We start from the raw sequence: 24,727 nt of genomic DNA on the forward strand, positions 1-24,727 counted from the left end.
ATACTTATTCAGAGTATAAGACGCACCTAATTTTTCAGCCTCTTTTATGAAGGAAAAAGATGCATCTTATACTCCAAAAAATACAATATATCAATATTGAATTCTTGGTTAGAGAAAAAAAACCTTTCTTGTTAAAAGTCATTGTGTCTTTAAACAATGGTTAAAGCAATGATGAGTTGTATCAACTACTATACCATAAATTGTAGCCTGATATACTACCATGTCTGTAATTTCTTCCTCATTTTAACTTTTGAAAGACTTCTATGTTTTCATTCACTAAATAAATAGTCAAGATAAGGAACAGTGCTATCTTGCCGCAGATTGCTATTAGGAGTAAGTCTAAATCTACATAAATATAAGTTTACAGCTTTACAGTATCAGGTGATTTTGCAACTTTGCAGTTTATTACATTTCAAAAACTTAATGCAGTGCAGGGGTAAAATTCAGCAGGTTCTGACAAGTTTTGGAGAACTGGTAATGGAAATTCTGAGTAGTTTGGAAAACTGGTAAATACCACCTCTGGGTAGTCCCAGAGTGGCATGGGAATGGAGATTTTGCAATATCCTTCTCCCAGTAGTAGAACCAGTAGGAAATTTTTTATGAATTTCGCCCGATACAGTGGCTATGCAATCAACATATAATAGAGTTGTTTTAGCAGAAATACTAAAGAAAGGAACCATAATCATCCATTCTGGTAGATCCTGCTACAATTTAAAATCCTTCACACGGATCCACCACACACACAACCTTGCCTCTTCCTCCTCCTCCAATGTTTAATATAGGAGCTTAGAATGATGGAAAGGGAAGTGCTATCACCACAGTTATTCTAAAAAATGAAATTCATGGAATATATTTATATATAACTTTTTGCAAAGAAAGAATGATACAGGAATTGATAGTTCTGTCATCAAATCCACACGCGCCTTTCAGTTGCCCAAATCACAGTCCTTTGGACAAGACAAGACAGAAAATCACACTTCATTGTTGCTCAGATTTTTGCTTTTGTGTGTGTGTCTCTCTGTGTGTGTGTTGGTGTGATGATATTCTCATCTTGAAATGGCCAATTTGCTAATTTCCATTTGTTGAATTATTTATATTTATATTTCCATGCCTATCCTTACTCTTTATATAATTTTATATTCTGCTTAAAGAAAACACATATTAAGTTTTATTTGTCACCTCTCATTAAATAAGTGAATTTTTGGGAAAAAAAGTTGTAAAAGGTGGGACTAAAGAGCCTTTCTAGCTCATTTACAAAATTAAACAGTTAGACACGACAAAGGTTCAGAATTTGACCTAGTATGTATTTTTATAAAATAAAAATTATACAAAAAAAGTAATAAATGCACTTATAATCAATTTGTTTAAATTGTGAAAACTTGAGCCAAATAATTTTGAATTCACTGCTAAGGTGTAAGTAAGAAGCATAGGAAAAGAAATACCACTTTTATCTTTATTTATAATAAATATTCATTATACTTTTATAAAATCAATTATATAATAACATTTATTATTATAAAATCAATTAAATTTATTTTTTTGTTCAAGGCAGCAAACATTCAACACATCACTCCTCCTATTTTTGCTCATAACAATCACGCTGTGAGGTGAGCTAGAGTGAATGTCTCATTATTTATTTTATTTATTATTTGTTTTGTCAAGTACGTATTGGTGGTATACAAAGATATAATAATATTTATGTACATGATACTAGTAAAAGAGAAACTTTAGGACAGGGGATGGAAGGGACTGTTTAAGGATAATGTTTTTTGGGACAGTTGATGATACTACAGAGTCTGGTAGTGAGTTCCATGCATCAACCACTCAGCTACTAAAGTCTTATTTCCTGCAGTCGAATTTAGAGCGGTTTACTTTAGGTTTGTATCTGTTGTGTGGTCGTGTGTTGTTGTGGTTGAAGCTGAAGTAGTCACTGACAGAAATGACATTGTAGCAGATTATTTTATGGGCTATGCTTAGGTCGTGCTTAAGGCGACGTAGTTCTAAGCTTTCTAAACCTAGGATTGTAAGCCTAGTTGAATAGGGTACTCTGTTGCGAGTGGAGGAGTGGAGCGCTCTTCTAGTAAAGTATCCCTGGACATTTTCTAGAGTGTTTATATCCGAAATGCAATGTGCAGATGAGCTGTATTCAAGGATTGGTCTGGCGAAAGTTTTGTATGCTCTGGTTAGTAGTATGAGATTGCCAGAGCAGAAGCTACGTAGTATTAGGTTAACAACACTTGAAGCCCTTTTGTTGATGTTGTTGCAGTAGGCTTTGGCACTTAGGTTATTTGATATGAGTATTCCAAGGTCATTTACGGATCACCCAATCGGCTTCCATGGCTAATGCACAACTTGAACTCGGTCTTTCAACTTTTAGAAAAGTCACCTGCTTAGATAATACATGGGGTCTCATTTATAGAACAATCAATATTTACCTTGCTGTATTAATCTTATACCCAAATTAAAACATATATCTCCATGCTACATTTTAAAAATTCGTGCAAAGCCTCTCTGCAGTTATACTAAATTCTCCATAAGATTATTTACTATGTAGTTTATTGAGTCCTAAAATAGCCCAAATATTTTTTATGAGCCGTGGAATATATAAATTCAACATTTAGATATCACTATTAATAAAAGAGAATCTATATGGATCTTCTGGGAGAGAGCTTTTCTCTAGGGATTTCCACGGTGCCCCATAAATTCCAAAACACTTTAGTTAAGAAGCAGATAAATTCAGCTTACTCAAGCAAAGCCGAAATAGGTTCTTGCCCCCAGTTTGAAAACTATGTGGGAAGACAACATAGATGTCTAATGCACACTGTATTTCAGATATGATCACCTGAAACCTCTTAATTGCTTTTTTTGCATTTGTCAGAGCCCATCATCCTGTACCATGTGATGATAAAATTTTGGAATCCAATTTCCAGCCATTTCATACTGGGAACATAGAATATCTGAAAGGAAATCTAAAAACTTTAGTATACTGTATCTCTCAATTAAAAAGTTAACGTAAAAGTAAAGGTTTCTCCTGTCCAGTCATATCTGACTCTACAGAGAAGTGCTCATCTCTATCACTTAACTGAGGAAGCCATTGTTGTCTAAAGACCTTTTCGTGGTCATGTGGCCAGCATGAATGAGAGGCACAGAATGCTTTATCTTCCCATCAAGATGGAAACAAAAAGTAGCTATTCCTCTATTTACATTTACATGTTTTCAAACAAAGTAAATCTGTTCTGCTGGCGTGTTTCAACTGCCCATAATTACAGGGTAATTAGTCCAGGAAGGCACACACCACACGATAAAAGGAAAATCCAAAGGTTTTTATAAACAGAAAAAGAGAAACAGCTCCCTTTTTAACTGTCAAAGGGATTTTCTGGTACACACAAGGCACAGGTTAAATGCAATCCAATTGCTCACCCAATAACTGGGAAATTGAGTTCAATTCTAAAGTCCAGAGAATCCACACACAATCTTGAACAGCACAAAAACCACGATCTTGACGAAACAATGAATCAGATAAACTGCCATGAGGCTAAAACACCAGGCTGCACTTTTATCTGTAGCACTAATTACAGCAGCCCCACCCAACCGCAGGTGGCCTCATTTTCTCTTATAATAATCCTTCAGTTGTTGTCTCCTATGCATCACTCTACACATGCGTGCATGTATCATCAATTCTTGTTCAGAATCCAAGGATGATACAGATGATTGTTCTCCTCCTGGGCTGTCTGCCAAACTCCCCTCTTCCCTGTCACTCACACTTCCTTGGTCAGAAGAGGCTTCGTCGGCAGATTCCATCAGGAGCAAAACAGGCCTGCGGCATGTGGATGTTTCCCCCACATCTACCTGCACATTCCTTGGGGCAGGAGCTGGGCCAGAGCTAACCACAAGAAACCTAAAAGATTGAACATATGTCTCTATTGTTCACTATCTCTGCTTCCCTATTTCCAAAGTTTTACCTCCAAACCAACATTTTATTAATGATCAGCTTCAATAGGAAGCAAGTATTTGGACTCGAATGCATAGAAAAATACATAGGACAATGTGAGCTAACAAAGACTTTAATATTTAACTCCAAAGTAGGGGACCATGTCAGTGAGAAATATTAGGAGCAGTGTGAGGACCACAGAATTCCATTCTTGGTCTATGTGGTTGATACGAAAAATTATGCAATGGTAATTGGGCGTACCAAGTTTTGCTTTCTTATGAATTAATAAAATGTTAATTTGAGTCTAGGCAAGTTGCCAACAAATGCTATTTGCATTAAGATATTGGGAAGCCAAGCAATGTAAAACAAAGGTCCCATTGCAGATTAATTATTAACCTAACTGTTAGTTAGCTTTTGTGACTGTAGCCATATTAATTAAATAACAATTGAGTTAATCAAGATAGCTAACCAAAGTAATTTGTTGAAATAAATATTTTATTATAATGGCCATCAATCAAGCAAATAAAATACTCTAATACTTCCCTTGCTATTAAAATACTATAATATATTTTTAAAGATCACTCCATTTTCAGAGTTTTACATTTGCTATTGAATAGGAAGAATATTTTCAGTCATTCATCTAATTATTAATATAATTTGATGATATATGTGTTATTCATATTTGAAGGTTACATTGGACATACAATATTAATCAATATTGACCTTGGCAATATTTAAAGATTATCCTAGATTTCTACATGGTAGACCAAAGAGCTACTATCAATTGTGGGAACTGACTGAAAATTATGCAAACTTAAGCGCTGATCACATTATCAACCTTTACTATGCTTCAGCATTGAAGGAGAGAAGGGTGGGGGTTTTTTATGGAAATTCGGACAGCTGGAATATAGTCTGAGGCCACGTGAAACAGCAGAAGGCTGACTGCCACTTCTGGATCAAGTTTAATATATATCTTCTATGAGTACCACATTGCTTTTTGGGAGGTTATTTCTCTCTCGCTCTGAATTTGATTTAGTACTTTTAGTTTTTTAAAAAAATAAGTTAACTTCACCTTTTCTGGTGAAAAGATTCTGTTGTAGAAGACCTCTTTGGGGCCAAGAGATTATTTTTAAAACTGGGAGGATCTACTTCCCTTACCTTTAAGATCCCCACTTACAGACAAAGAGATCTTTCTTCCCTCTTACTCCCTTCTACTTTTCTTGACATGGCAGAGAAGATGGGCACAGGTCTTATGCTCTCAATTTTCTTATCCCGTTGGATCACTCCATAGGATCAGAGACCTGGCAGGAAAGGAGCCATACTGAACGGAAGACAAGAGGCGACCAATTCTCTCAGCACCAAAAAGACTCTTATTTGTGCAGCTCAGGTCTGCGTTGGCCTTTTTGGCATCTTCTGCACACTACTGGCTCATATTTAGTTGGCTGTCTACCAATACTCTGAGATCCTTCTTGCAATCGCTGCTATTGAGTGTGATTTCACCAGTTTGTATGTGTATTTTTTATTCTTCTTACCTAGGTGTAGGATTTTACTTTTCCCCACATTGAATTTCATTTAATTGGTTTGGGCCCAGTGTTCAAGTTTGTTGAGGTCTCTCTGGATTCTGAGTCTGTCCTCTGGAGTGTTTGCTACTCCTGCCAGCTTGGTATCATCTGCAAATTTGGTTAGTTCTCCTGCTGTTCCCTCATCTAGGTCATTTATGAAGATGTTGAAGAATACTTGGCTAGGACAGAACCTTGTGGTACCCTACTGCTTACTTCTGTCCATGTGGACTTAGAGCCATTATGTTGTGGTTTACTTTGTCAAATGCTGTGCTGAAGTTCAGGTATATTATGTCCCACTGAAGAATGAAATTAGACTGGTTTGGCATGACTTGTTATCTTGTTAAATTCATTATCATGAATTTGTAACCAAAATTGAATGTTTGAAGCAGATTATAACTTTTGAAAATTTCTACAGTTTCAGAAAAACACAAAGGGCAGACTCAATGGACCCCTGGGTCTTTTTCTGCATCTGTTTTCTGTTTCTACCTAGTTTGAATATATACGTGTACAACATATTTGAATTAGATGTTGCTTGGCACATACATTTGAACATTTAAAGGATGAAATAACACTTTTCCCATTTCTTTTCTTTCTCACAGTTGATTGGCTTTGTTTATGCCTGTTATGTGATTAGTGTTTTTATGGAAGAAGAGGACAGCAGTAAATACTGATATACACCTCCTGATCTCTGGAGCCACAACTTTGGGGTGAGACATAATATTGCTCTCATTAAAAAAAATTGGAGATATAAAGGTATATTTGAAAAAAAATAAGAATAATATTCTTCTCTTAAACACAAGTAGATTTATTATAATTCTGCCTTTATAACATGGCCAATACACATCAATAAGATTAAATATTTTCATTGCTTTTATTTGTTCTTCTAATCTGTGCTATGCTCACGTTAATGTTTTATTCTATTTTTAATTTATGTGATTTACGGTGTTGTATTACACTTTGTTATTTCCTATCAAAGATTCCTTAAAAGAGTGATATTCATTCTAAAAAGTACTTTAGAACAGAGGTCCCCAACGCCCAGGGCACAGACTAGTACCGATTCATGGACTGTTGAATGTGTTGAATGTGCGAGGGGAACTTTTTTCGTTACCTTTTTATGGACTATTACTGGTAGGAACTGGCTACGCAGCTGGAGATGAATGGCAGGCGAGCTAATGAAACCAAAACCATCCCCTTTCCCAGGTCTGTAAGAAAAGAGTGTTCCATGAAACCAGTACCTGGTGCCAAAAAGTTTGCAGACCAATGCTTTAAAAACAATAACATATAACATGTAATATAATAATTCACAGCAGTATTAATCTTTGGTGGATATATTATAGTATTAGGCATGGGAGCTTGATGGACAATTTTACTTTCACTGCAGCAGTAATTTCTGAAATATAATTTAATCTGGTATATGTATCAAACTATTCTCTTTTTTCCTGTCCAATCTGAAGTGCATTTCATTGGTTTTAAAAAAAGAAGATGTGTGACAGATAATCCAATTTATTTTTAAAGGTAGAAAAATAATTTGGATAGATAATTTCCTTCTGATGGTACCAGTTCCTTCTGTTCTTCTCTATTTATTTTACAATTCAGCCTGATTCTTGAAAAATAATATTGTTTTGTTACATTCATCATATATTGTTAACGACTAGATTAAGGTCTACAACTTCAAACAGACATGTATGTGTGGCTACATATATACAGTACACAAAAACACACAAAAAAACCTTTGCTTTGGAAATCATGGAGATTGTATATAAATCATCTGTTTAATTCAGCCTAAAGTAAACAGTTATTGGCCTTTAATATTTCATGAAGAGAAATGTACATCATTTTCAACTTCTTGGACTAAATCTGCCAGGAAGGTTTAAAAAATAATAACCATCACCAAGCTTAAGAAAGTATTGATCAACATATTTCCAAGAGCAATAAACATATAATTGAATATTCTATCCGTCCATTGCTTTCCTGGCTTTGATGTCAAGCTACTATGAAATAGGAAAATGCTGCATTTTTCATTTTAGAGGCTTTCATGTACACATGATTCTTTTGAGAAGTAAGATTTTAGTGGGAAAAGCCAAGAGGCTGCTCAGCCATACAATCCCAGGAAAAGACACAGCTGCTTTCATGAATTGCTGAAAGGTGCTATGTTTGCATTCAGATGTCACCCTAAATTAGCCTAAATGGAATAAAATCCAAAAACTTCGAAGTTTTACTCCAATAAAATCCAAAACCCTCAGATTTGCAAGAAATACAGCAAACCCAGTGCATTTCCAAACGTCATTTTCTTCCTCTTTGTTTATTGAACCAGGCTGTTATCATTTAATAAATTTATTCGATCTAGTATCATTTTAAGAAGTCACTTCTTTCTGTTTCCAGGCTGCAAGAATGTTATCTTAACAATGCAGCCTTGCTTTTCATTCAGCAATCTGGGTCAAATGTAGTTACATCATGCACAGCTATGTATGAAATAGATTTGAAGTTAACAAATCATATCCTACGGCTGTGATGATGAACCTATGGCACCCCACAGGTAGCACGCAGAGCCCTCTCTGCTGGTACGCACGCTGTCACCCTAGATCAGTGATGGCAAGCCTATTGCATGGGTGCCACAGGTGGCACGCAAAACCATATCTGCTGGCATGCGAGCCATTGCCCCAGCTCAGCTTCAACATGCATGTGTGTGCTGGCCTGCTGATTTTTGGCTTGCACAGAGACTCTGGGAGAGTGTTTTTGGCTTCCAGAGAGCCTCCGGGAGATGTGGGAGGGTGTTTTTACCCGCCCCTGGTTTCAAGTCAGCCTTTGAAACCTGTGGAGGGCAAAACATGAGCCTACTGGGCCCATCAGAAGTTGGGAAACAGGCCGTTTCTGGCCTCCAGCGGGCCTCCAAGAGGCGGGGAAACTGTTTTAGACCTCCCAGGCATAGAATTATGGATGTGGGCACTCGCGCATGTTCGATAGAGCGCACCCACTTTCTTTTGACACCCGAAAAAAAGGTTCACCATCACTGCCCTAGATCAAATCTCTGTGGCATTTTTTTCGTGAGATTATGTTTCTCTGCAAATGACAAAACAGAAGCTCACAAAATAAAAATATCTTATCTCTTGTTGCGCTGCCTGTTTTGGGATCTCCTGCCCCCAGCCAGCCAGCTGGTTTTGGGGTCTCAGCTGTGCATGCCTGCGCATGTGTGCGTTCATGCATGCACTTCTGTTTGGGCATGCACGGCCATGTAGCTTGGGCATTCGGTGTCTAAAAGGTTCACTATAAGTGTCCTACACCCTAGCCATAAATTATCTTAATTATATACTTGGGATTTGCTTTAAATTTCCAACTCTAAAAAAACAACATTTAAAAAAAACATATGTATTTAAGAATCATACAAATGAAATTAGTTTATTAGTCCAAATATATTAGTTTTGTAGTGCGGGAAATATTGCTGTTTAGAATGTTTTAAAATTCTAAATGAAAGTCCTTCCCTCTTTATGGATTAAAGGAAGATATTAAGATATTGTGGTTAAGGTATTGAATTAAACCTGGGAATATTCTGGTACAAGGGGAGCCTCAGACATGGGAATTCCTTTGATTATTTAGAACCAGTTACTGTCTTACAGAGTTATTGTTATTCTCATATAAGCTGCCATAAGCTCCTAGAGGAAAAATAGGTTATAATATGAGAAGTTGAGAGGACACAGTTGATCTTATCATTTATCTGTAGCATCTTTTCCTGCCATAGGATATTTGGAGCTGACAGAAATTGAGCTGTCTAGAAAAAATTGAATACAAATATGAGAAAAATACATATTTTATCGAGGTCACAAAACAATTTCACTTAGAAAACATAACATGAATGTGCATATGTTTAAACTAAAAATGGCTCTTTCGTAAAGATTAAAGCCAAATTTTCAGAACAAGATAGGAAGAAATATTTTTTTAAAAAAGCTAGATAACACGTTTTCTAATCTAAAATGCACTTGCTATAGAAGACTGTTGATTGCCTCAATAGTTGAATGCATCTGTAACCAGTCACAGTTTTAAGCATGCTAATTACTACATTATGGTTCCATTGAAGAAACTATTAGGCACTACATGTTCCTTAAAAATGTAAAATGCAGTAAAATTTAAAAAGAACGTGGACATGAGCATTAGTTGGCTCATTACATCTTTCTAATGAAGAAATCAAAATATTTAGACGATCCATCATTTTTCAAAATGGTTAGAGTAACAAGAAATATCCAGAAATACCCAATTTTTTCAGCCATCTCCCTTCCAAGAAAAGATCCTATATTAGAACTTTCTACATTTATCGGATAGTTTTATTCTTTTTTAAAAAAATACATAACATTGTGTAATTGCTGCATAACAGAAGTTTTAAAGACAATGTACAATACTAGTCACATAATTGCAGCACCGGACTTACCCGGCAACAGGCTTTGCTGGAGGGACCGGGAGACACCGGACCCTCATGGCGGCCGCCATCTTGAATCCCGAGCGAAGTCTCGTGAGATGAGACTTCGCTCGGGAGTTCGGGCCTGTCTGGCCCGGCTGCTGATTGGTCCGGGCGGGGCCTGCTTGCCCTATATAAGGGCGAGCAGGGTCGGGGCTCTTCCTTTTCACCCGGACAGCAAGCCACGAGCAGACACCCGCCCGCCCTCCCTATTTTGCAGTGTGCTTAGGGGTCGCCATTAGGGGGCCGAATGGGAATTTTTTGCAGTTCTGCCTCTTAGCCGGGCTGTTTTTTCGCCCATTCCACACTGAGGAGATGGATGTGCGGTTAGGGGGTGCTTGCATTTATTAGGTTAATTGGCTTACCTTTGGTCATTTGGGTAGGCAGGTTAGGGGTGGAAAACTGGGGTGGTTTAGCAACCGCGCGTTCTCCCTTGGGCATCTTTGGGGATGATTGACAGGTTCTCCGCAAGCTCATGGAGGGAGTGCCTGCCTGAGCAGCTGGGGGGAACCTGTCTTTGGGTCCTGCACCTTTAATTCCCGGATTCGGGGTAGCCGGTGGGACCCCCCTCATGCAAAGCATGGCAGGGTCGCAGGTGATGGACTGGTCCCTCACCTGGACTTGCATCGAGATACGCCCATGAGTTGCCCAGGAAGTTTTTTGTCATAACGTCATTTCCGCCCCGGAAGTATTTGTTTGACCCTGCAGGTCCATTTCCGGGTCATAGTTGATTATGCTAATTTATGCAAATTTAATGAATAAATTATGCAAATTTATGTTAATAAAAATGACCCAGTTTAAATCCAGCTCTTGTGTCCGTGTCGTTACTCTGTCTCTCCAGCAAATAGAGAGACCTACTAAACAAGCCAATAAAACAGAAGATACTGAAAACATCAAGCAGTAAGAAAAGCAATTACAACTTCATGCAGTAGCAGAAAATGCAGATAATTTTAAAAATCAAATAAAATTAAAAAGCCTGAAGAAAAGACAAGAGGATAAGGCTGAGTCTTATTGCCAATTATTGTATTTTCCAGGCATGGTTGTCTCTCCACAAGCATTTCATCACTTTTTTCAGAACATATTTTAGTAGAAACCACAAGATAATATAACAACGTCTCTGAATCCCATAGAACAGGGGTGTCAATTTGCATTGTCATGGCAGTGTCATGTGATGTATCTGGACTTTTCCCCCTTCGCTAACCCGGACATGGATGTGGCCAGCACATGATACATCCAGCCCAGTAGAACCACACAGTAGTTGACCAGTAGAAAAGACATCAGATTGTGCAGTGAGTAAAGAGTGAAAGGATGCTACATTTCCTGTGGAATAAACATCAGGAAACTCGATTTAATGTTTGTTTAAAAAATTTTTTTTAACCAAGATTCAGATTTTACAGACTGATAAACTGAAAGGGATTCCACACTACTAGAGAAATGGTTGCTAAGGATACATTAACCTGACCTACCCCCATAGTAAAGCTAAATGGAAGCATATCTTGTCAAAAAAAGGCAAATCAATCGCAAAAAACTATTATGTAACAGACACCTTCTGAAAATAGCCTTGTGGGAGATTGTAAGGTGCCAAGACAGTTCCTGATGAGTCACATTTTTAATGACAATGTACAATAATAGCTAGCACTTCCAGCTACCATTTTAATTGTGAGAATTTTCTGATAGAGAGATGGGGCAAAGTAGAGATATGTAGCTTTTGGAGATGAGGGTTGCAATTGACTTTTTGGGGCCTGGTTGGTGTGACTTAAATAAAGAAATGATCAGAAACAGGGCAAAAACTTAATATAAGACAGGCATTATATGCATGCCTTACCATTTCTTACCTTTCATTAAAAAAAATTCTACAAAGGAACCACAAGTACTATTTTATGGACATTAAGATTGTAATGTGGCTCCAAATAAGATCACTTCCGTACACCAGAAAGTAAATATTTATGCTTTATATTAAAAGTCTGTATCCCTTGTTTTTCCAAACAGACTGTATCCTGGACCTATATCGTAAATTAAATTGATATTATTCTGGATATTTTCTATGTCCACATGGTACCATAACATATTGCTTGTGAATTATTTTATTTCCATTCAATTTATACTTTCCAATTTAATTTCCATAGAGCCAGATATGTGTGTTTCAATTGATAGTTCTCAGCTTTAATTCAACATATCCTTATACCTGCAGAGACATATTGAATTAAAGCCTAGAAAACTTGTAGGTAAGGTCTGATCACTAGAGCAACATTAATTTTACAACCGCAGTGAAATTTAACTTGCAACTGGCATTAGATTACTAATGATTTAAGTAGCAATTATGCACAAACACAGTTATGAAAATGATTTAAAATGTACTGGTGTGATCACTTTCCTTTAAGAAGACTGTATTTAATCTACCAATGACTGGAAAAAAAATATCCTGGTTTATTCAAGCATTTCTATAGTATGCAAAATGTAAAAGAATATTTATCTGTCCTCCATAAAGCAATTCTTGAACAGATTGATTTCATACATCAGCTATTTCAGTTGACATATGAAGGTCATTTTGAGTCCATTGGCCCTAAAATAACTTCTAAGTCTTATGCCTTTCTAAAGCATGGTATTTCATATACTTGACTTAGCCCTCCTGACAGCTTAGAATATTCCTTTTTGTGGGTAATGCACAGAGTGGTCAGTGGGTGGCGCAGTACTGCAGGTCACTAAAGCTGACTGCTAGATCGGCAGGTCAGTGGTTCAAATCTTACCACCGGCTCAAGGTTGACTCAGCCTTCCAGCCTTCCAAGGTGGGGAGGTGGGTAAAATGAGGACCTAGATTGTGGGGGCAATATGCTGGCTCTGTTAAAAAGTGCTATTGTTAACATGTTGTAAGCCGCCCTAAGTCTAAGGAGAAGGGCGGCATAAAAAATAAAAACAAACAAACAAACAAATAAATATTGGGAGCTATTTATCCTTTATGATAATTATTTTGAATGGTCCACCACACAAATCCAATACATACATACATACATACATACATACATACATACATACATACATACATACATTAAATATCGGGAGCTATTTTTCCTTTATGATAATTATTATTTTGAATGGTCCACCACTGCAAAAAATGTGATAAAGTAGAACTGGTTTGACTACCAACTCACCCTTTTGGAGATCAGATAATAGAAACTCTGTGCATGCACTGAAACATAAACAAAATCTTCACAGGTTTTTTTTAATGTGCACTGTCAAAATCAAAGTGGAATTCATTTCTCAACAGTTGGACTTCGAACTTTGGAACCAAAATTGCTAATAGCTGTAGCAAGCGAATTTAAGAGCTCTTTTGTGGCAGGCTTGGGTGAAATGACATTATTTATTTGTTTGTTTGTTTCTTTATTTGTTGATTTATTTGGTCCAATACACAATGAGGGTTTTAGTGGATATATATCTATATACATATAGTAAAATACATGATGAAGGTTATAGAGGAGATACTCATAGATTACCTCAGGGACCGCCTTCTGCTGCACGAATCCCAGCAACCAGTTAGGTCCCACAGAGTGGGTCTTCTCCGGGTCCCGTCAACCAAACAATGTCGCTTGGCAGGACCCAGAGGAAGAGCCTTCTCTGTGGCGGCCCCGACTCTCTGGAACCAACTCCCCCCAGAGATTAGAATTGCCCCCACCCTCCCTGCCTTTCGTAAACTGCTTAAAACCCACCCCTGCCACCAGGCATGGGGGAACTGAGATACACTCTCCCCCTAGGCCTTACAATTTTATGCATGGTATGTTTGTACGTATGATTGGTTTTTTATATAATGGGTTTTTAACTGTTTTTTAATATTGGATTTTGTTATTTACTGTTTACTGCTGTTGTTAGCCGCCCCGAGTTTGCGGAGAGGGGCGGCATACAAATCCAAACAAACAAACAAACAAACAAACAATAAATGAATGAATGAATGAATGAATGAATGAATAAATAAATAAATAAATAAATATATCTAAGAAATAATAGAAAAGAAGATATAGTAATAGAACATATCAATGAAAGAATAGAAGAAGAGATATAGGAATAGAAGAAAGGTATAGGAGATATAGGAGAGCAACAGGACAGGGGACGGAAGGCACTCTAGTGCACTTGTACTCGCCCCTGCAGTTACTCCACAGAATTGCATCAACTTGCTCTATCTTGCCAATTCAATTGGAAGCAACTATGCAGGAGTTACTTGCCTCATTCAGCCCCCTTCTTCAAGAAAAATGGCTCATGCAGAAATGTGAAAGCTTCTTGGCTGAAATGGCTCAGTCATTTCTGGTGCTTTGGAATTGAGAAAGTCAGTTTCTTCTCTTCAGTGACCTTTTCAAAGTTGATGAAAACTATGTCAAAGCTGGATGCTGCTTTGAAATTTCATAGTTTGTGCCCCCACGTTGACATTGCTCCCTCCTTGTGTGTGTTTGGATTTTGAAGGGACAGTTAAAATTATAATTCTGATTACATTCAAAAATTATTTATACTCTATTGCTCTACTGCAGAGGTCCCCAACCTTTTTTGCACCAGGGACCGGCTTTAAGCTAGACCAGTTTTCCATGGCCCGGTGGGGGGGGGGGAGCTAGCTGTCAGCGGCGCCGTAAAAGGGGCGATCAAGAGAGGAATGGGTGAATGAATGGACGGAGGGTGGGAAGGAAGGAAAGAGGGAAGGGAGAGGAACAGAAGAAGGGTGAAAAGGAAGCAAAGAAAGGTGTGAAAGGGGAGAGTAAGAGAGGAAGGAGTGAAAGAAGGGAATGAGGGAGGAAAGAAGGGAGGAAGGAAAAGGAAAGCAAGAAATGGAGGGAGGGAAGGAAGGAAAGAAAGAAAGGGGGAAGGGACAGGAACAGAGGAAGGAAGCAAGGAAACTTATGAAAGGGGAGAGTAAGAGAGGAAGGACTGAAGGGAGGGAGGGAGGGAGGGAAGAAGGTAGGAAGGAGAAAGAAAAGAAGAAATAGAGGAAGGAAAGGTAAAAGAGAAAGAAAAAGAGCAAGAAAGAAAGCAAGAAAGAGAAAGAAAGGCAACTTCAAAGAAAGGCTCACTGAGCATCTCTCACTCTCTCTTTCTATCCCTCTTTCTTTCTCTTCCTTTCTCTCTCTCCTCTTCCTTTCTCTCCTCTCTCTCTCCCTCTCTCTTTCTCTCCCCCCTCTCTCCCCCTTTCCCTCTCTCTTTCTCTCTCTCCCTCTCTTGCTATCTCTCCCGCTTTCCCTCTCTTTCTCCCTCTCCCTCTCTTTCTCTCCCCCCTCTCTCTTTCTCTCTCTCTCCCCCTCTTTCTCTCTCTTCTTCTCACTTTCTCTCTCTTGTTTTCTTTCTGTCTCTTTTGCTTTCTGTCTCTCTCTCTCTCACTCTTTCTCTCTTGTTTTCTTTCTCACGCTCTTTCTCTCTCTTGTTCTCTCTCTCTTGCTATCTCTTTCTCCCCCCCCTTTCTCTCACTCTCTCTTTCTCACTTTCTCTCTATCTTGCTGTCTGTTGCTCTCACTCTCGTTCTCTCTCCGTTCTTCTCAGCGGTGACGCGCGCACGCCCTGCCCGCCTCACCTTTGCGAGAGCACTTTCGTCCCGGGCTCTCAGCAAGGGGGTTGCAGGAGAGGCGGGGGCGGCGAAGGTGATGTTCAATGTCGGGGGCGCGCGCTCCCTATCCCCCTGCTAGCCCACTCGGAATATTCAAAATAAGAAAAACCTTCGCCGGCAAAGGTTTTTCTTATTTTGAATATTCCGAGTGGGCTAGGAAGAGAAGGGGGAGAAAGTAGAAAGGAGGATGGGGACCAAGAAACGAGGAGGAAGAAGAGGCGCGCGATCCTTCCGAAGGGCCGAGGAAAGACCGGAGCGCGCAGCCTAGCGGGGGCTTCTCTCCGCTCCGCCGGCGCCTCCAGACCTCTGAGTTCCTCGGGCTGCTTGCGGACAGGCTGGCCTCCTTGCGTGGAGCCAGCCAGGCTGATGTCAACGCGTAGGGCTGGTCTTGCCCGGCCGTGGGGCGGAGGGGGGGATAAGACTTGGGGGGGGGGAGCTTTTACAAGGAAGCGCGGGCGGGAAGGGGCGCGCGCAAGGCAGAGATGCCGCTCTCCAGCAGCTGGGGAAAAAAAACAGGGCAGGGGGTGGCAGCCACGGCGCCCTATGTGGGGTGGTGGTGGTGGCCTCCGCTGAGAAAAACCTTTGCCGCCATTCCCTCTCGGCGTCAAGGACGCGCAGCGGCGGAGAGAGGGAAGGGGGGGCAGCAGCATCCCTTCTGGCCTTGGCGGGCTGCCCGACCCTCCCCACCTCCTGCAAACGCGGCGGGCGGCGGGGGGAGAGCAAGGAGCCGGTTCCGGCGGGCGCGGGGCTTGGCTGGCTGGCGGGGGGAGCGCCGCTGGTGGTGCGGAAAGGCCGAGGGGGCCCTGGCGCCGCGGACCGGCTGAAAAACCCCAACGGCCCGGTCCCGGTCCGCGGACCGGCGGTTGGGGACCTCTGCTCTACTGGACTGTGCAGAAATGAATAGATTGACTTTGAAAATGAAAGATAAACAAGATTCTGATTATTATAAAAATTTGGGGGACTTTTATGACTGGATGGAACATTAAAAGATAAATAAATATTAATCTTAGTTATTTTGGGGAAAGATGAGATATGAAAATCGAATTAAAATATTGTTAGCCAGATGGCAAGATAAGAATTGGTGGTAGCACAATGATATGACACAAATTTACTTATTAATAAGAATTTAAACATTTGGAATTTTCTAATATAGTTTATGTGATATATGATAAGAAGTATTTTTTTGTATTTCATATATATATAGAACCTTTATTAATTATAGGATAAGTTGATACTGGATTAATTAATCTAATGTAGAAATGAAAATTTGAATTAAGATTGGCATAATAGAGAGTTTGATATTGTTTATACTGATGTAATGTAATTTTTTTAGTGTAAGGTGGGGAAAAGATTGTTTTTTCTTTTTTGAGGTTTTCTTATTTGATAATATTATATGTTCTATAGAATATTTTTTTAATGGTAGAAAGATAAGCCTCCATTGAATGATAAATAGAAAAAAAATTATATATATTTTATTTTAAGCATGGTTTTAGTGTTTGTACTTATGTACTGTTTTTTATCCTATGTTGAAGAAAAATAAAATTTGTATTTAACTAATAATTATTTATACTACGCCTGTACGCTATTTTATTTTGCATTTTAGAGTTTTAATATATTTCTAGATTAACCTCTCAAGAACCGATTGAAGAGCAATATTAAATCAATGTTAAAACATTAAACATCAATCATCTAATTTTTAGAGTGAAGTCTTTTTTATTTATCCTTAGCAGAGACTTTATCTTTATTGAAGTACTGAAATGAAAATATTAGACATTTCTAACAGTTAAAACATTTGGATGGGTAGGACTTTCAAACTATCTTTCCCTTGTAACCATCTATCTAACTAGTTAACTATCCTTGAAAGCTTTGTTGCTTAGGTACAAAACATTTTATCTAGTGTTGCCATCCTAAACTGATTGGAGAACAGAAAATATGAAATATATCTTCCTTACACTCATCAGCTACTACATTCTCATATTTTTCTAGTCAGAAAAATATATGGTTTCACTGAAGAAACTGACCTGATTTAAGACTTCAAGAGTTGTTAACCTGATCCTACGCAGCTTCTGCTCAGGCAATCTCACAATACTCACAAGAGCCTACAAAACTTTTGCCAGACCCATCCTAGACTACTGCTCATCTATCTGGAACCCATACCACATCTCAGACATCCTTGAAAATGTCCCAAGATATTTCACCCTTGAAAATCAACACCCTTGAAAATGTCCCAAGATATTTCACCGGAAGAGCCCTTCACTCCTCCACTCGAAACAGAATATCCTACGAAAATAGACTAACAATCCTGGGCCTAGAAAGCCTAGAACTACGGCGCCTAAAACACGATTTGAGTATTGCCCACAAGATCATATGCTGCAACGTCCTATTGGTCAATGACTACTTCAGCTTCAACGGCAACAACACAAGAGCACGCAACAGATTCAAACTTAATACAAACCGCTCCAAACTTGACTGTAAAAAATATGATTTCAACAATCGAGTTATCGAAGCGTGGAACTCATTGCCGGACTCAATTGTGTCAACCCCTAACCCCCAACATTTCTCCCTTAGACTCTCCACGATTGACCTCTCCAGGTTCCTAAGAGGCCAGTAAGGGGCGTACATAAGTGCACTGGTGTGCCTTCCGTCCCCTGTCCAATTGTCTTTCCTTTCTCTCACTTATCATATATATTTTCTTTCTTTCATATATCCTCTCCTCTAAGTTCACTTTAACCTTATAGATATTACTACATGTCTATTTTTCTTCCTATGTATTTGTTTATTGGACAAATGAATACATGAAAAAATGAATAAAAGACTGTCTCCTAGGTGTTTATTATTGCAGAATATCTGGAGGCAGGTACAATACACAAGCAGGGCCTTACATCCCTGTGCAGTTCTGCAGTGCTAATGAACTGCAAAGAAAAAAAAATTCAATGATCAAGGTTAAAAAAAATTAAGGGCAAAGCAGCAGAAAACTATTTAGTGATCTGTGGTATCCACCAGTTTCTTGATGCTTATTTGTCTGATGTGTGGCAGTTTGCTCACTTGGCTTTACAATAAGATAATTGGTATCGGTATTTGATGCAAATGGACCAGGACAGCTGCTCTTTTCAAAAGTAATGGGCCTTTTACTACCTAAATTGTGAAAAGCCCAACTGTCTGAGCTAAAAGCTAGAAGACAAAAATAATTGTGTTTGCTATCTTTCATGGATGTCCTGACATGGCTAAAGTCACATCTTTAGAAATATTTTGCAACAAGCAGGAATCAAAGTGTCCCAAAACGGGAATACAGTGTTCCCTCGATTTTCGCGGGTTCGAACTTCGCGAATAGCCTATACCACGGTTTTTCAAAAAATATTAATTAAAAAATACTTTGCAGGGTTTTTTTCCTATACCACGGTTTTTCCCACCCGATGACGTCATATGTGATCACCAAACTAATAATTTTTGCAAATAAAGAACAAAAAAAATAATTATTGTTAATAAATAATTATGTTTCTAAATATCAGGATCACTAAGTGTCTTATTCAATGGTGAGTACCAGTAATAATGGTGAGTAAATGGTTGTTAAGGGAATGGGAAATGGTAATTTAGGGGTTTAAAGTGTTAAGGGAAGGCTTGTGATACTGTCCATAGCCAAAAATGGTGTATTTACTTCCGCATCTCTACTTCGCGGAAATTCGACTTTCACGGGCGGTCTCGGAATGCATCCCCCGCAGAAATCGAGGGAACACTGTATATAGCTAACTATACTAGCCCAGCATTTTTGAAGCCTGCAACTTTCTGACTGTCCTTTCCAGAGGACTAGGTGGTCTAACTCCCAAATCAGGGTCTGAGCCAGATTGAGGAGCCCATAGAATAGAAAACTTTAGTAAGATAGGAATTCATTTCACAGTGTTTACACTTATGAGGTTGGCAATTTCTGGAAAATCTATGTCCTATTTTATGCAGACATATCAGAAACAGGAGCATGACAATTAAGACCTGAAAGAATCTGTATATCCTTTAATTTTTCAGCACTTCAGCTGTTGAGTTATTTATTTAGTTTTCAATTACTTCTTATCTTTAAATTCCCAGAGGATGTAAAAGTAGAAGGAACAAATAAACTATTCTGTAGAAAATGAATTTTGTATGCAATGTAAAGCATGGGGTTATAAGTGGATTCTTTTTCTTCATTATTATAAATTATTTGTCTCCGCACAGTGAGCATGCAAGATTATAATTGCACAATGATAAATGTTTGTGCATTGCTTACATTAGTTGTTGCCAAACCCTTAGGAGATAAACTCTGTTTACTATATTTGTAGAAATCAAAAGCCACGTACCTCTTTGGCCCAATAAAACATCGTGGGGCTTCCAAGATTCACCCATGTTTCTTCAACACTTAGTGGCTTGCATTGGCTACCGATCAGTTTCCAGTGACAATTCAAAGTGTTGGTCATGACATTTAAAGCCCTACATGGCATTGGACCAGATTACCTCCGGAACCACCTGCTACCGCATGAATCCTAGCGACCGATAAGGTCCCACAGAATTGGCCTTCTCCAGGTCCCATCGACTAAACAATGTCGTTTGGCGGGCCCCAGGGGAAGAGCCTTCTCTGTGGCGGCCCCGGCCCTCTGGAAACAACTCCCCCCAGAGATTAGAACTGCCCCCACCCTCCCTGTCTTCTGTAAACTACTCAAGACTCACTTATGTTGCCATGCATGGGGGAGTTGAGATATTCCTTCCCCCTAGGCCATTACAAGTTATGCATGGTATGTTTGTGTGTATGTTTGGTTTTATAATAAGGGTTTTTAGTTGTTTTATTATTGGATTGTTACATGCTGTTTTTTATCATTGTTGTTAGCCGCCCCGAGTCTACGGAGAGGGGCGGCATACAAATCCAATAAATAAATAAATACTCCATACTAACAATAACATTGCTCTACTAGCCCAAAATAAGCATTAGATTACTTTCAAAAATTGTCTTAACCTGATATTCCACTGTTCGTGGGAGAAACATATCCCAGCAAAGTTTTAGGGATGTCACATAGCCTGTCTCATTGTATCTCACAGGTAAAGCAGTTTAAGGTTGCCTTCCATTATTCAATTTTATAGCACTATTTTCTCTTTTCCTAACGTATTTTCTACTACAGATGCAATCTGGGTTTTTTTTTATTGTGTGCATACTTCTCCCTCCATGGCCATTTAAGAGCCAACCAGACCCCTGGTTCCCGATAAGGCAGCTTCCTGCATAATAAGTTAGACAAGCATAAATCAGTCATACCTAATAGATAGATAAGCATAGAGGAAAACAGGCCAGGAATCTTTTTGATCCCTTCAGAGAGTAGATAAGAAGGAAACAAATAATTAAGGACACCCTAGGAAATATGTCATCTGAAATAGATAAAAGAAGTTAAGAACATAAGAAGAGCCATGCTGAATCAGGCCAAAGCCCATCGAGTCCAGCATTCTGTGTCACACAGTGGCTCACAGTGGTCCACTCAAAGTTGAGCACAAGTACATGGAAACTCCGCACTCAATTCCATTAACAACTACCAGTTCTTTAACAAGGCAAGTGTAGCTGCCGATGTTATGAATCAAGGCAAAGCAAGGTCTTGGGGGGGGGGCATAAGCATCACTTCCCTCATTCCCCAAAGCCATTCACACATCCAATTACATTTGCTTTCTGTTTATGTACTGTAGCCTGCCCTGATAAAAACTACCAAAAAGTACTTAATAAGTGTTGTGGTTAGCTCTGGCCCAGCTCCTGCCCCAAGGAATGTGCAGGTGGATGTGGGGGAAACATCCACATGCGGCAGACCTGTTTTGCTCCCGATAGAATCTGACGACGATGCCTCCTCTGACCAAGGAAGCATGAGTGACAGGGAAGAGGGGAGTGTGGCAGACAGCCCAGGAGGAGATGAATCATCTGTATCATCCTTGGATTCTGAACAAGAATTAATGACACATCCATGCATGCCTAGAGTGATGCATAGGAGACAACAACTGAAGGATTATTACAAGAGAAAATGAGGCCACCTGTGGTAGGGTGGGGCTGCTGTAATTAGTAGTACAGATAAAAAGATCAGCGTGCTGGTTTAGCCTTGTGGCAGTTTATCTGATTCATGGTTTCGTCAAGATTGTGGTTTTTGTTCTGTTCAAGATTGTGTGTGGACTCTCTGGACTTTAGAATTGGACTCAATTTCCCAGTCATTGGGTGAGCAATTGGATTGCATTTAACCTGTGCCTTATGTGTACCAGAAAATCCCTTTGACATTTAAAAAGGGAGCTGTTTATGTTTTTCTGTTTATAAAAACTTTTGGGTTTTCCTTTTATCATGTGGTGTGTGTCTTCCTGAACTAATTACCCTGTAATTACAGGCGGTTGAAACACGCCAGCAGAACAATAAGTATTTTTTGAATTTGATCAGAAAAGGTAGTATGTAAACTTTTAAATTGCCAAATATGGTTTGAATAAGATAACTATTTCCTCATCTCCCAGGACTCAAAACTAGTTCTTCATTTTTCACTGCAGTTGTCAGCTGCACTTTTCACAAAGTCATCTTCGGTCCAAAGTTTCTTCCTTTGGAAACTGGTTAGTGTGGGTTGCAGGCAGTTATTTCCTCTGCTGCTGAGGATATCCAAGAAGAGTGTTGTTCTTTTCTTCTTTCCTTGCAAATTTTATTCCTTTGAAGATGCTGTTGATTGTTTTGTGTCTTCCTTCTTTATTATGACAAAATGTCATCTACATACTAGATTCATATTTTTGGTTATACATGTGGGAGTGCTACAGTTTCCAGATGCTGTACACCACTCTCTGCCTGGGAATAGTGATGGCATGGGTATTTGATTGCATGTTTGACTGCCAAACTGAAAGTAGTTATTGTGGCAGAAGTTAATGAGATCCATGAGTCTATATATTATAATATATTTAACTACATCGGTTATTACGTACCATTGCTCCCACTAATCACTCCCAGATTAATTACGGGACCTCCTTGTGCCACATGTCTCCCAGTGACAAGTCAAGTCCCACAGAGTTGACCTTCTCCAGGTCCCATCAACTAGACAATGGGCTTAGGGAAAGAGCCTTCTCTGTGGGGGTTCTGGCTCTCTGGAATGAGCTCCCCCCCCAGAGATTCATACCACGCCCACCCTTCTTGCCTTCTTCAAGAGTTTGAAGACCAACTTGCTCCATCAAGCCTGGGGACATTAGACATCAGTCCCTGCCCATGAATGGAACATATTAGAGCCAAGGTGGCGCAGCAGGTAGAGTGCAGTACTGCAGGCCACTAAAGCTGACTGTAGATCTGTAGGTCAGCAGTTCAAATCTCATCACTGGCTCAAGGTTGACTCAGCCTTCCATCCTTCCAAGGTGAGTAAAATGAGGACTCGGATTATGGAGGCATATTGATAACATGTTGTAAGCCGCCCTGAGTCTAAGGAGAAAGGCGGCATTAAAAAATTGAATAAATAAATAAATAAATATGTTTGTTTGTTTGTTTGTTTGTTTGTTGGAATGAGAGTGACTGAGTTTTTTTTTTTTTATAAATTGGGGTTTTAGATTAGTTACTTTAGTTTTAAAAATTGGATTTAGAATATTTTGTAGTCCAGTCCTCGTAGAAGGAAGCATATAAATCAAACAAACAAACAAACAAATCAATTATTTTACTAGTTCGGCTTTATGGACACACTATGGACATACTGAAACTGTTACCTAGTTGGGTAAGGAAACGTTTGGAAGCATACAATAAAATTTGTAAAGCATCAAGAACTCCACAGCCTCTGAATCAACACAGGCTTGGCATTTTTTTCACAAGAGCATTATACCCATGTTCAGAAGAAGCAATGCCTTCAGAAGTGAGCGAGGCTAACAAGTACTGTAGTTAAACTTACTTCCCAACCTTTTCTTCTCAGGTAACTTGCATTTTCTCATTTCAGGTGTGCAAGAAGGAATCAGCACTGATGCTGTGCTTATGCTTAGCAGTGTTATGAGGAGAAACCGGGCTTTGCAACAAAAGCCCAATTGTGCAAGACTATCTCAATGAAGAAATATGGCTTCATTATGTTCAACCTGGACTATGGATTCCTCTCCCGACATGTGGCTGCATTTCTCAGTCACCACCTCAGATTCCTTATTAGTGTTGTAAATTAAGCCTTCTTAGATAATCTTGATTTTTTTTCTTTATTCACTTTTATGACAACTTGTAGATTGTAACTTTTTCATTTTTGAAGTTTTTAAAAACAAAATATTTAGTGTTTATGGCATGAAAACAGTGGAGCTTGAAAGAGTCCTCTTTTTCCAGAATTTTACCATAGTTTTGGAGTAAACAACTATACTGTATTTGCATGTGTTAGTCATTATTTGCCATACACAGACCCCATACACAGACACACAGACCAACACACATACACTCACACACACAAACACACACTTCCCCCCAAAAGCTCTTAGCTCTGATGAAGTGAGCAGGAAGGAAGGCAAGAATGATAAAATTATGACATACAACTAGCCTTCTCTATGGAATCCCATTTAATTACAGGCATACTGTTGGAATTGATCCGTAAAAGTGGTTTTCCAATTGTTACAATGATCAACATCATTGAGCTCAAGACTATGCATGATTGCTCCAATATAAGCCTCGCTTTTTTCAAGTGTGGTTTTTTTCCCCCAATGACAATTGCATAAGGTTTGCAAGGTAATTTGTATATGGTCACTTCTCCCATATGCCTTTCTGATTCCAAGATGCATTCCTTGTAGCTGTTGTAATTGACAAAAAAGTATTTCATTCTTCAAGATTCAGGGCAAATATGTGTAATTTGCACATTTTTTTAAAAAAAAAATTCTCCTTAGAAGGAGCCAAACATGAATGTGTACAACACTGAGATCAAGGGGAGGCACCAACTAAAGCCTTAAGCCTCAGAAAATTCATGATGGCCTTAATGTAAAATCTGAACAGAAGGCATTTGTTATGAAAATATGTACAAAGATGTAAATTTATCTGTAAATAACTTTAGAATATGTATTGTGGCATTTTGATCTCTTCCAATTGTATAAAATGGGAGATATAAAAATGTTTTTCCCCCTGTGGATATATGGTGCTCTATGAATTAGGCCTTTGTTCTTCATCCTTTTCTGGATATTATATAAAAATATCTAGTCTTTATGCTGTACAAAATCACCCTGTCTCATGTTGTTTCTCTGGTTCATCTTTGGATCAATTTGGG

General features: G+C 38.9%; 1 protein-coding gene across 2 annotated transcripts in view; it reads left to right on the plus strand.

Annotated features, from left to right (window-relative positions):
* The window catches only part of NKAIN3 (sodium/potassium transporting ATPase interacting 3), a 125,093-nt gene extending 100,412 nt beyond the window's left edge, over nt 1-24,681 (plus strand). The window contains exons 5-6 of one of the 2 annotated variants that reach the window (XM_070749174.1): nt 6,093-6,200; nt 23,441-24,681. In XM_070749174.1, the coding sequence (XP_070605275.1) occupies nt 6,093-6,164 (72 nt within the window). In that variant the 3' untranslated portion in view covers nt 6,165-6,200; nt 23,441-24,681. Of the gene's footprint in view, nt 1-2,878; nt 2,982-6,092; nt 6,201-23,440 lie in introns of those variants that run through there. The other variant, XM_070749175.1, reaches the window with a different exon arrangement.
* The last annotated feature ends 46 nt before the right edge of the window (nt 24,682-24,727 follow it).

The sequence above is a fragment of the Erythrolamprus reginae genome, chromosome 3, assembly GCF_031021105.1.
Source record: "Erythrolamprus reginae isolate rEryReg1 chromosome 3, rEryReg1.hap1, whole genome shotgun sequence".
Lineage (NCBI taxonomy): Eukaryota > Metazoa > Chordata > Lepidosauria > Squamata > Dipsadidae > Erythrolamprus > Erythrolamprus reginae.